Below are 13,934 nucleotides of genomic sequence, written 5' to 3'. Positions count from 1 at the left end.
TTTGTCCAATAATTCAAATCAAGAAAAATTTATAAATGACTGCAATGACCATTGCCTGTCTGAGTAGCTGCATCTTCCCAGAAAACAAATGCACACACGCTACCCTCTGCCAATGGTGTGACAGGCACACAACAGTTGACATCACAACAACCTACATGTAGACATTTTCTCCCAACTCGCCTGCATAGAGTGTGGTGCAAGTATGTCACTTCATGATTTGGCCTGTGGTAGCCAAGGCGCCCGAGAGTGGAGTCAGCCCCTAACTCCAAACCGTGTGCACGTGCCCCGATTGGAACTTCCCGTCGTCCCCTCAGGGGGACCCCACTGTTGCCTCCACGTGACATCTGGGAGGAACTAACCACAGATGGAATGCCTGTGGACACTCTCCTGCTCTGGTACCAGAAAGGGGCACGTCAGAGTGTTCCCAGCATGGTACGGCCTGGACCCCACGCTCTGATACATTACTTTTAAAGAAAAGAATCACAGAGGCACCTTGCAGAGGCTTCAGGGATGAGGTGAAGTCACAGAGTCCTAGTTTTTCCCGAGTCTGTGTCGGTGCAAATCCAGACTAGTAGAATTAGCTGTTTCTAAGCTTTTCTATGGGAGGACCCAGTTTAACGACGTTCTCTATTAATTTGACCAAAGGAGGAATATGCAACCAAGGACTACATGAAACGAACCCACAACACAAACACCCAGCAGGGAAATCAACAAAGGATGCTGACAGTTAATTATCAGTATCTGAAGAGCAGAGCTAAGAAGGAGCTTCCGCATTCAAACATCGGCCACAGGACAAATTGATACGCCTGCACTGGGTTCTTTTAAGCAAAATGCACATCAAAGCGACCAGGAAACGGTCACCGAACTTCCTTTCTCCGGGTGAAAATGCCTGCCCGTGAACAGCACGGTTCTCGGGGTGCACATATGCCCTGGGCTTTCGGCAGAGCGGAAAACCTGCTGGGAAGTCAGCTTTCTACCGGGGCCTCCTCCTAACAGCAGCTTGATTCTAACTGTGGCCAGAAAGGCCGCGTGGCCGCCGGACGGGTCAGACGTGAGTGTGAGCCTCACATGTGCCGGGTGGGGCTGAAGGCCGAGGCGCTTCGGTTTCAGTCCCAGGAGCACACTGGTCAGTGAGCCTGCTGACCAGTCGTGTTTCCCTGTCCGCTGCTTCCTATTTGTTACATTAAAAAAACCCTTCAGAGAGGGACATCCCCAAGATGGTGACATAGCTCATGTCTGACTTCCATCCCCCTCAACAGGGAAACAGTGAGCGGCTCTTCATGGACAGACACCCCTGGGAGGAGTCCAGACATGGGGGGGGGCGGGGGGGGCTGGGCTCGGTCCCCTGCGCTGGGGACCACAGGTGACAGGGCTCGGAAGGCTGAGATCGTGCAGCTCCGGGTGCTGGGCCCACCTGGGCCATGCTGCCAGGGAAGGGGTGAGGGGGCGGGACTCACAGGGCCGGTTACTGGGGAAACTGTGGGACTAGGAGGTGCTGAGGTGAGAGCAGAGGACTGGGCCAGGTTGCGTGCAGGGTGGCCACGTGGCTTGCTGCACTCGGCAGCGTGACAGGGCACCACACACTCGGGGCTTAGGCAACAGAAACATGACTGCGTACGCCGGGGCCATGAGAGCCAGGACCCAGGGGTCCGCAGGGTCGACTCCTGATAGCCACCAGGAATGACCCCTCCAGCCTCTCTCCTTGCTTGTGAAAGGCCCTCGGTCACCACTTGCCTCACGTGGTCTCCTCTGTGTCCCCACGCCCTCTTCTTACCAGGACAACAGTCACACTGGCGTAGGGCCCACCTGAAAAACCTCATTTCAACTTGTTACCTCTGTGAAGACCATCTCCAAATAGTCAATTCTGAGTTCCTGCGGTCAGGAATCCAGCTAACCTCTCCGGGGGGCAAAATTCAGCCCATCAGGCCACATGCTGGTCAGAAGGGGCCTGAATTTCACACTGTCCAGTGCCACACCCCAACCACGTGGTTCTGTAGTCTACGCCATGCCCGGGGAGGTTCTGATTTCTGCAAGCTCTTCCTGTGACGTTGTTTTTAAAAGCTGCTGATGATATCACCAGTGACCTAATTACAAACTGTGCTTTTTCCAACAACACTGCTTATGTCAGGACTCGTATTATGGAAGGTGATGGGAAAGACAGTGGAGCCGTGGGTTTGTTCGATAAATTTTCATCGATGACTTTTATGGCTCAGCCATTGGGAAGAAGGTGGAGACACCATCTCTGCCTGTAAGACGGGGAAGTATCCCCCATATTCCTTATGCACCTGCTCTACCTGTAAAGCACACGACCCAGGCCCCTGGCATCTGCTGCATGAGAATGTGGGTGGGGGGCTCCTTTCACAATTCTCCAGACGACTCTTTGGACTTTGAAAGTGGAGAACCACTGGTCTAGGACAAGCAATCTGCAGGTACACGGGACAAGACGAAGCTGCGAGTGCTGAGGCACTGGCAGAGAAGGGCACGAGGGGACCCCAGGTGGGGCGGCTACGTCCCCTGGGGACACAGGGCAGATGCCTGCAGGCATCGAAGGGGAGCCACAGTGGAGAACGCCGCTCGTGCAGAAGCGCAGGTTTCCTGCTGGACGTTTCCACACCGCGTGACCCCCCCGTCCCCCACCTCAGCCTCAGCACATCCCTGCTTCTCCCTGACCCAGTGAGCACTCAGGCATCCTGTCTGTGTCTCACTCTAGCTCTCCGGCACTCATCAATGCTTTTCTTGGAACAGTTCACTTCTTTTGACTTTTCAGCTGCCTCTACTTCCCAAGCGCGAGGAAGTTGTTGCCTCTGTCACCTGTGTGCCCTGGGGACGTCCACCCGACGCCCTGGTGGGCTGGCCCCTCCACTGCCACTCAGGCGCAGCTGCTCCCTCTGCCTGACTGACGTGTTCAGTGTGCGCACGGCAGGAAAGCTCGCCGGGCGGCCCTTCAGCGAAAGACCACAACCTCGTCTTCAGTGTTGGTCGGCATCTTAAACTGCACACAGGGCAGTTGACTGTGTGTCCTCCTCTGCCTGTCACCGAATGAGGGCCACCGTTTCCAGGCTGATGGAAAAGTGGGTGCTGATGGCCCTTTACCGCCCCCCCCCCCCGAGGAATGCAGGAAACGCACAGTCCCCCGTTTGTTTTGGGAAATACTTTGAGTGTCAGGTCAGGCTCAGGGCTCAAAGTGAGGCAGGAGCACGTCACAGGGACTTCCTCGAATGGGACATTCACGGCTGAGCTCTACTGCTGCTCTTACAGACAGGACTCTCCTGGAAAACGACTACTTTGCATGTGTGCTACGGTTCCTTGCCCAGGAAGCTCAAGGGCTTCCCATCACCACTGCTCTCATGCACAACTGCCCTGTAGGCACGTTTCCACTCACTCCTGATTTTTTACTATTAACCACATCCCAGACACAGACCAAAACATGGATACACAGGGTGGACAGAGAAAATGCATCATTCAACGCTGGACTGCAGCACATGACAGAGGACATCACTCCTCTTCCATGAAAAGTGTCAGATAGAATTTACAAGCTACAGAAGGTTACTGGCACTCGCTGAGTTACACTCTGCGTTACGACCCGATCCTCGCACCTCACTCAGGTCAGAGGCCAGCAGACAACAACAACCTGTGGGGCAGAGCCAGCTTGTGGCCTGTTTTTGCACAGCTCGCCAGCTAAAAACGGCTTTTCCATGTTAACCAAACTGTGAAAAGTTTAGAAACAAAGAGTATTGTCCCCAGACCATATGTGACTCACAAAGACTAATACACCTCCTACCCAGCCCTTTGCAGAACATGTGCTATTGCTTTGTTTTCATTACGGTGAGAAACGAGTTACTTACATATTTTCGACCTTGATTAGATATTTGGGGAGCTTGTGCTTGGATGAAAGTCAACACGTACCTACTGGAAACACTCACAGAAGAAAATGTTTCTGTCGTGTAAGCGCCCTTTTCTATTGGTGCCTGTTAGTACCTGACAATGCGGTGAAGGTTTCACATCACCTTTTACACTGAAACCTTCAAAGAAGCCAGGAGGGAGCTGGCTCTTGATCCTGTGACACAGGAAGACGCCAGCCCTCTGTGACGTCAGGACACATGGTCACCAATGTGGGGATGCCAGGGATACAGGGCCAGATATTGGGGGTCTGACTGTGGATTCTCCAAAGTCCAATCAGTCAAGCAAAGGTCCCTAAGATCAGAAGCAAGTGGGATAAACCCGTTTACAATACGCTTAGTTGGATTCAGCAGGTTTGGGCTTGAACCGTGTGGACTCAGGACCTAATAAATTAGATGCATACTTGTATGTATACATATTTTCTTATATATCTTAACATGTGATTGATATTTTAAAAACATATTGTACTGAAGTTTCAAGAAATACTGCAGTATTATCATAACACATAGGCACTTGATCGTTTCACAGAAGCCAATAAACGTGTATGAAAAAAATCGAGACGAGATTCGTAATTTCCTAAGCATTTTACACCCATAGGGAAAGTTTTTAAGGTTTACAAAATAACTCAATCCATCTATGTCGGGGAACCACGCCCATCCTCCTAATGTTGCATCACGATGCTATGCTTAAAAGTAAACATCCAAATGGTTTCCTTCTGAAAGGTGCCGTGGTGTCTGCAGGGTCACAGGGACGCAGAGGCAGACGCACAGCTTGATGCTGCTTCAGCTGCGCCCACGCCGTCTCTCGTCCCACACACACCCTGTGCATGGGCGAACTCAGCGCCCATTAGCAGCACGCAGGCTTCGATGGGTCCGTCCTCATCCTACTTCAGGAACAGAAGTGTAACCACGTAATTTATGAGAGACATCACCTTCCCTGACTTCCTTGCCGGCAAATGGCAAATAAAGCCATTTGAACACTACACACTGTCCACTGGGAGGCAAAGCCCCGGCCGGCAACAGGCTCTGGAGAAGCCCAGCTTTAAAGGGAACAGCTGCTCAGGAACTGCTCTCTCTCTCTAACACAGGACACTTGAAAGTGGGGCCCTGGATCTCTGAGATAACACCGAAAATTTCAGTTCTGAATGAGGCTTCTCTTCAAGATGAATAAGATTAGTGTGTTGATAATGGAAACAGCTGCTTGGCAGACTTTCTTGCTGTGAAGCACGAAATGAAGCCCAAAGGACAGAAGATATGCCCAGCTTTATCGAGGAACAGAAAACCAACACAGGGTTTCTGAGAGAAATACTTTAAAAGGTCAAGCAAAGGGAGAAAAAAGACTTGAAGTTCTCTGAAACTGATAGAGCACATCTCGCCAGCCCTGTTTTCCTCTCAGATGATCAGCCGTGGACCCTCCTGCTCGGTTAATCCTGTCCAGAATTTTCTAAGTGCCTATTACAAACCCTCCGGTTATCTTGGCAACTGCGGAGCTCTGGGAGACGGTGGTCCGGGGCTGTGACCTTGGCTCTGCCACTTCCGAACCACGGGTCCCTGGGGAAGTCTGGAGAAGGTGCCCCACAAATCCCCTTCCAGATCCAATCATAGAAATCACTACCACGAAGGTAAAACTCGAACGTTTATGCCAAGTTACTTCTTTAATCCTCTCAATAGTCCCGAGAACCAGATAGCAAACTTCCTGTTTTCCACGGCAGGAAACAGGGAAACAGGCTTAGGGAGACTAGGACACCTGACCCTCACATGACTATTCTCTCCAAACCCCACGCTTCTCAGATGCCACTGGCAAACAGTCAATGAAAATGAGAGAACAAAACACTCTGACACAAGATAAATCATCTTTAAAGGAAACAAAAATCATTCTCAAAAACATCTTAGAAAGTCACAGAAATACAATTTTTTCCCCTTTCAAAACAGTTACCGGGTGCCACAAGGGACAGTGTTTCCTGGGTGTCCTGGGGACACAGCACAGTCACTGTCACGTGATCAGTAGCTGGAGCCCAAAAGGCAAAAACCTGAACCCTCGGGGGACGCACGTTACTCATTGACTAAAAGGCAAGTGTTGTATTTTATAGTCAACATTTCAAAATATTATTCTAGACAAAATTCTAAAAAAGAAAAACCAACATCATAATTCCATTAGAAAATGTGTAAGTTGGATTTATTCTTCAGTTAAGATTAACAGAAAAGCTGTTCAAATCATTGAGGAAAATTTATAGTAGTACCTCACTAAGGTAATGTTACCTTATTAAGGTAACCTCACTAATGAAATACTAAATAATAAATTGAAATAGTAAATATATATTAAATGTATAAATATATTAAATAAATATTAAACATTAGGCTCCTGGTGCCACAAGAGATGCTTGTTATTTATTCGATCCATTTTCAGTTTTCAAGTACCCTATTTTCAACTAAAAATGATTAAAGTAAGTATGGTGACCTTTGAGTTTTGGAAAAGTGTTAAAATGTTTCAATGTTTGCATGTAGTAATTAAATTCCCAGTTATCTCAATAGGATGGATTGCAGGATTTGTAGCTGTTTGTGATCAAATGTGATCTGCTGTCAAAATGTCTCAGATATTTTTCTTTTGTGGTAGAGCTATTTAGTTTAAAATTTATGGCAGCACTTTTTTTTTTAATTACCATTTGATTTACTTGATTTGGCCCTCAGAAAACCTACAATGTAAAGTCTCCTCTCCTGAAAAGCAAACAATGATGAGGCTCTTGAGCTAATTCCACCAGGTCTCCGACCGGCCGCTTCTGTCTTCTCTGGGCAGCGGGTTCCCGGACACAGCGCTGCCACGGCTCCTGCAAGGCCGTGAGTGTGCCCACACTGAGCCATCGGCCCTGCTGTTCTCGCTGAGTCCACGTTTCAGTGAGTGGAGCCAGTGCTGCCAGCGATGGAAACCCAAAAACTGTGTCTTTCCTGGTTTCTTTCTTCCTAACCCTTTACACGCTCTCACAAGGGCTTGCTGACTCTATTCCTCAATACTTCCAGTACTGTTGTCTTACAAACCTGTTTTGTCTGTATTTGTGAAGGTCATCGCTGCTCCAACACACATTCCTATGGCCTCTATGAACCCGTGTTCCAGACAGGAGCCCATAACTGACCCATCATGTCGCTTAGAGACGAAGCTTTCGACCGTGCAGAGAGGACTGTATCTTGTTTGCTCTTTACAGGTTGGAGCCCAGCACAGGGCAGAACGTAAAGCCACATAAACATGTGTTAAGGTCCCGTGGGCACCCCGGCCTGGGTCCCCCTTTTCCATCACGCACCCCTTCATGTCCCCACCCTGCTGGCCCAATGGAGGGCACACCCCTGACCTCTTGTGCTATTTCCCGTCCATGGGCATCTCCTCTTGCTTAATGTCATGCTGAATGGAAAACACGGATTCATAAATCCATTTCTCCCCTGGACCGTAGGAGCTTTAAGAGCTGGGACTCTGTCTTATTCGGCACTTAATTCAGAGATAAGTTTGAATTGAAATGGAAATCGGCGTCTCTTCCATGAGGTTACAAAGCCATGACGTCAGCCCTAATCTCCCAGCGCGCACACAGACACATGACTAACCTCACTTTATACAAAAACCAACGTGTCGACTTCCAGAGTGTACCCTCACCATAAACACAGACCTGTATCGACTTCAACGTATGGAATACAGACACTCCCTACCTTGCGATGGTTCAACTGACGATTGTTTTGACTTTACGATGGTGTGACAGGGGTGTGCACAATAACTTACAGAGTATTGAACACTTGACTATCAAAGAGGCTGCTGTAGGCAATGTTGCCCAGCGGCAGTTGCTAATGCGAGTGCTCTGAGCCCACGTGAGATGGGCGAGGCTAAGCTGCGGGTTCGGTAGGTTAGGTGTATTAGGAGCATGTTCAACTTGTGATATTTTTAGCTTACGATGGGGTTATGCGACATAACCCCATCGTAAGTCAAGAAGCATCTGAAGTGTGTCTGAAGTCTGTAGGTTTCAGAGGTAGAAACTTGTACCTTTATCCCCATAAATGCTACATGGCAATCTCATTCCCCAGTTTCATATGTAATGTAAATGTTGTATCTGGGGGAACAATAACATCATGAGAGACTTCTGTTCTGACTTGAGTGGGAACAGTGCGATATCATATGTATTTAGCTGATGTTGTCGCAAAAAGCTTTTCCCTTATAGAGTTCAAAGCATTTTAAGGAAAAGTTCACCGGATCTTTCATTTCATAGCATATAATTATGAACAGTTAGTTTAGGATCACTCGATAGTAATAATCCATCTCTATATATTAACTCTCTTTGGATAAAATACCAGGTTAAAAGAACTTGAAATTACTCTCAATTATCTTAAAACTGAAAACAAAAATTTCTTAAAATACAATGGAAATTAAAATTATAAAGACACCAACAACAAAATAGAAACTATTTGTCCCTGAATATCTGACGAATAAATCTATGATGATCACACTGCCTTCTTATTTTTAAAGGGTTTTCAAATTTAGTCTAAAACACTTTTTGAAATTATCAACCAAATACAGGTTTAGGCTGCAATGAAGAATGAAAGCCGGGACACAGAGTCAGATAAAAACTGCTCAGGAGAACAAGGAAAGGCAGGTGTCCCCAGGACACAGGTAAAAACTGCTCAGGAGAACGAGGAAAGGCAGTGTCCCCAGGACACAGGTAAAAACTGCTCAGGAGAACAAGGAAAGGCAGGTGTCCCCAGGACACAGTCAGGTAAAAACTGCTCAGGAGAACAAGGAAAGGCAGGTGTCCCCAGGAACAGCCCTAAGAGTAATTAACCCTCATGCAGATGAGGATGCTGCGTTTGAATATGCAAACGAGGGGCAGGACCTAGGAGGAGGCGGCCAAGTCCTGACATGTGTCTGTGTGTGTCTGGCTGCCTAGCGTGGCTGCTCCAGGCCGTGATGGCTCAGTTGGGCCTGGAGCCGAGTTAGCAAGTTAAGGGCAGCCCTGGGGACCCGGCACAGAACGGGCAGGGTCCCACCTCCCTAACAGCCGCCGACTCTGAAGTGATTCTCGTAGCAATGCTGTTCCATTTTAATTATTTCCATTTCAAAATTATACCATTTAAAAATTTTTTACTGATCATATATTTTAGAGGCATTCATCTGAATAAAGGTGTACTTTCACCTGAAGGAGGATGTCGTTTAGTTAATCGTATACGGCCTAGTGTATAACTACATATTCTAGGTCATAAAGGCAGCTGCCATCATTTGTAATTATTTTTTTCATGTTTAGAGTCTGAATCCCTTGAAGGAAGAAACAAGTCTGGTCTGTTTTGTCCCTCACAGCCCAGCACATGCAAACACCTGACACGTCCAGGAACTCACAGGAGGCCCTGCCGGTGCAACATGATGCAGAGCAGACAGCTGGTGTGGAGAGAGACCGGGAGTCCACCAGCCTCCTGAGCGTATCCACAGGCCAGTGGTTCCTAGGAGTCAGGTGTGTATCTACCTGATGTAAAAGCTCTGCATGCTAAGTAACCAAAGGAAAGCGAATAATTAAAACCAAACACATCCAATTTCTCTTGATTAAAAAGTGCAACGACCACACATTTATGTTTTATATTACATTCAGTTAAATCAACTCTAATGACTCTATTGTCATTAGTAAAAGACTGCTGGGGTATAAATTGCCAATCTGTGGCATATCAGCATATTCTATGTAAATTTGTATGGTCTTTCTCAACGGCTTTCACTTATTCATCATTTTTACAATTTATTTTAAAAGATTTACTTTGACTTAAAAAATGGTAAATATGCTTATAGAATTGTACCACGTAATTTAGATAGTTCAAAAGCCTACTTTCTACCATGTTTCTATTTTTAAACATTACAGCCTCACATCTGATGGAAATATTTTGTATATTATTATAATTAAAAGGCTACTTTACACAACTTACAAACACCTAAGGGAGGACTGAAGGAACTCTTCCACAGTAAATTAATATACGTTATTTAACACACAAAGTACTCCCAGCATTGGTATCTGTACGGTTTTAAGTCGAATTTCTTTTGGCAACGAACAATTTGATTAAACACTGAAGAGGGAGGCAGAAAGTCTGGATTGCAGACCAACATTTTTATGGTTCTTAATTAGTCACTTCACTTTACGTGCCTTAGTTTCGAATACATGAAAATAAGTCAATTAAACTAGGTTATTCTAAACGGCCCTCCATGTTTTACAAGTCATAGGTTATGAAGAAAGAGCACACTCATTGACTGCCATTACCAGACGGTTAACAGAAAGTGTAGAACGGTGGATTTGTTGTTGAAAATGAGACCTCTGAGCTATGTTATCATTTGAGGACAATCACACAGGTCGTACAAGAAGAAACCTGAGGGAACATGTTCCGAATCTCCCTCTAGAAGGTGCTGCATGAGTCGAGCCTGCCATGTCCCCGAAGCCCCTGCTTTTGGGTCCTAGTCAACACAAAGAAGAGCTACACCCATCACCTTCCTCAGATTCCTTAGCCTGAACCGCAGAACTTCCGGAAGGACCTGGCTTTTCACGCATGCTTTCTGTTTTTGAGTCATCTAATCCAGCATTGACTAGTTCTGCTGGGGAGGAATTGGGAGCAGGGGAGGCAGGTCAAGAGTTGTCAGCAAAACATGTCCCAGGCACCCCTCGACTTCTCCTCACGTGTCCCCTGAAACGCCCTCTCGCCCTGGGCCCACACTTTCTCAGGCGCCTGCACAGGAGGGTCTCCTTCCCGCGTCTCTGTGGGCTTGTCCCTGACCACGTCCCAATCGGGCTCCGCTGGAGCCTGGAGACACTCGCCTCAGGGAGCAGCTGCCGGTCCTGCTCTCATCCCTGTGCCCGTGCGGCTGCTCATTAGGCTATTGCTTCGTCAGTAGCATTCTGTCCCCAGTGCCCAGGACTCAGCCCCCGGGGCTGCTCGCAGCAACGGATTCTATGTCCCAGACAGAGGAACAGAACGTTTAAAGAAAACAGGAAGCAGTTTTTCTTTAGAAAGAAAAAGTACTTTTGTTTTTAAAGGAAAAAGAAAATCCTTCCTAATGAAACAAGCTTATCGAATCTTTATGCTTATCTTCCATTGAAGAAGAATGTCTCAGGTAAGACACAAATAATGCGAGGAAGTGTCTGTTTAACTCCCGTGGTGAAAGTCACACAAGATAAGTGTGATGAATACCTATTATTATCGCATGGAGCAACACCAGAAAATCTAATATCTAATGGAAAAGAAGAAAAAAGGAAAGCAATATGCAGTTTCATTTATAAATCATAATTAACTTTCAAAGAGCAATAGATTTCATTACGAATATAAATCTCAGTAAGACAAAACTCTGAAAATTTCATGACTTCAAAGTCTTCAATTAAAAATTAAAATGCCATATTTGAAAATCTGATATTTATGCATGACAGATAAAACGCAAAAACACTCTTTGACATACTGAAATCAACTTTAACAAGTCCTAGATTTAAAAGACCAAAATAAAATGAAATATACAGCATATGGCTCAAAGAGTTTTTAAACTAAAACAAGGAAAATAAGTTTTAGTAATAGATATTTTAAATTAATACAACTGTAAAGAAAAAGTATTTTGTATCTAAATTAGATAATGCGTTTGTTTTTTGTTTTTGTTTTTTTTTACCTCAAATCGAAAGGCAAGTATGAGAGCAACCCTACGCAGCATGTAACGGCTGTCTAACCACCCTCTGAATCCAGGCTGTAAAGCTAAATCAAGCCACGTGTAAATGTCAGAATTGTTTGCGTGGTCAGTGGAAAGTTTAATTTGTACTTTTATAAACCCACATCCAATTTCTCCTTACCTTTTATCCACAGTCACTGCTTCAGTCATTTTCAGAACATGATTAAAATAAGGACAATACATCGAACTCAAGTGTGAGGATGAAAAGGCGCATTTCTTACTCACCCTGGCACAGCGGAGGGAGGGCGTCCCACTGGTACATGCCCGCTGGGGCCCGTCTACAGGTTGCATTGCTGGGACCGATCATTCGGTAGCCGGGCTTGCAAAAGTAATGCACTTGATTCCCAAGGGCCCCCGCAGTCCCATTTAAAATGCCGCCGTTCTTCAGCGTGTGGGTCAAGCTGCAGTACGGTGCTACGGACACAAACACACACATGAATAAACGAACAAACAAACGATGACTGGATGATGCACGTCCCTTGGGAAGACTGATATAAACGCAATATCTCTAGGGTTGAAATGGTGGGAAATCAGTAACAATATGTAAACTTGTTCTCAAAAGCATCCCTAAACACCAGCGCAGGTGAAGACGGGGAGCAGGAACTGTCACTCACTGCTGGTGGGGACGCTCATGCTGCAGCCACTTTGGGGGACGGTGGGCAGTTTCTTACAAGACTAAACATCCTCCCACCACATGACCCATTAATCACGCTACTTGGTGTGCACCCAAAGGAACTGGAAACAATGTCCATATAAACACCTGCCCACGATGTTCATAGCAGCTTCGGTCATAATCGCGAAACTTGGGGGCCACCAAGATAGCCTTTAATGGGTGACAGGTAAGTAAACTGTGGTCCATCCAGACAGTGGAGTAGTACTCAGTGTTTTAAAGAACTGAGCTGTCAAGCCATGAAGGACATGGAGGGACCTTACATGCATATGACTGAGTGACAGAAGCCAGTCTGCACAGGCTGCACACTGTGTGATCCCAACTCTGTGACATGCTGGGAAAGGCACAACTTTGGGGACAGTGACAGATAAGTTATTTACAGCGGTCGGGGGAGGGGTGACCAGGGGAGCACAGGGGACATTTAAGGCAGTGAGACTCCTCTGTGTGACGCTGTGATGGTGGGTACGTGTCATTATCCATGTCTGGGAAATCTTTGTATCTTTCTCTCAGTTTTGCTGTGAACCTTAAACTTCTCTGAAAAAAAAAAAAAAAAGTTTAAAAAAAATCCAAAATATGTAGAGCCAAGGGTCCAGTGTCATGTCTGTAAGTTTCCGTTACCTGCAACTACTAATCAGTATGCAGGGGGACCCCTGACTTTCTGAGTGAAATACAGAGCAGCCCACGGGAGGCTCACCCAGACCCCCACTCCCTCCCTGAGCTTGGCTGCCCGCTGAAACACGTTTACTGGTCCCCAGAATAAGGAACGATGACCTGCCGCTCTGGGGCCCATCTCTGAAACAAAATGATTCTCAACACTAAAAAATCGTATCATCAAATGGAGAAAATAGAAGAACATAACATTTCGCGATCAGTGCCATTAACTTCTTCCCTCTCCTGGATGCTAAGAGGCCTTGTAATTTCTACAAAGAGGTACACATCGAACTTCTTTTTAACATACGGGATTCGAACAAAATCTCTGAAGAAAGAGCACTCCTTCAGGTCAGGGAAAGACTGACACTAGCTTTAATCAGCTCCTTTGTAGGGAGACTTTTAAAATTAGAGCCGGGGCATTTGCTAGAATAACAGTCTTACACAGAATGTAACATTTCGATGGCTAAAGGCTCTGCATCTCATTTACACATTTAGAGAAAGGAAGTCCCTTTATTCTTACAAGACCAGCTCCACTGCTGCACGTGAGCTCCCTTCAGATGAACTGAAACAGGAAAATAAAGGAGTTGTGAATCATTGGGAATTCCTGCTTCCTTTGGAAGGAAGAGGCTTTCAAGACACTACCCACTGTGGGGGTTCTGGACACAAAGCACACACAGGAAGGTCTGAGTGCTTCAGGTAGAACCTTTGCTGAGAAATCAACGCAGAAGGAAATTTCTGGAGGTTTCCTGTTATTGCACTGCCCAGAAGCCATGTCTGTGTGTGGCCCTGTCATCAACCACAGTCCTAAGAAAAGCATCCTCAGAGGATATGCTCAGCTGGACGACCATCTGAGGTACCATTTCATTAAAAGGGGGTGAGGGGCTATGTGGTTTTAATTATGTTAAAATCCACTAACTGTTGTAAGAAGCTGCTGACGCACTGCCCCACTGGCCATGCCATTTTCTATGCCCAGTTATTCCAGACTAAACTTTGTAAGTTTTGAATGAAT

General features: G+C 46.4%; 1 protein-coding gene across 2 annotated transcripts in view; it reads right to left on the bottom strand.

Annotated features, from left to right (window-relative positions):
* The window catches only part of CSMD1 (CUB and Sushi multiple domains 1), a 1,607,858-nt gene that overhangs the window by 98,005 nt on the left and 1,495,919 nt on the right, over nucleotides 1–13,934 (bottom strand). For both annotated transcript variants that reach the window (XM_074329288.2, XM_074329289.2), the window contains exon 49: nucleotides 11,830–12,018. In XM_074329288.2, the coding sequence (XP_074185389.2) occupies nucleotides 11,830–12,018 (189 nt within the window). The remainder of the gene's footprint in view (nucleotides 1–11,829; nucleotides 12,019–13,934) is intronic.

The sequence above is a fragment of the Rhinolophus sinicus genome, chromosome 16, assembly GCF_057876585.1.
Source record: "Rhinolophus sinicus isolate RSI-liver-muscle chromosome 16, RSI-T2T, whole genome shotgun sequence".
NCBI classification, from domain to species: domain Eukaryota; kingdom Metazoa; phylum Chordata; class Mammalia; order Chiroptera; family Rhinolophidae; genus Rhinolophus; species Rhinolophus sinicus.
The sequence above is the reverse complement of the archived record's forward strand: the minus strand, read 5'-3'. Positions and strand labels throughout refer to the sequence as shown.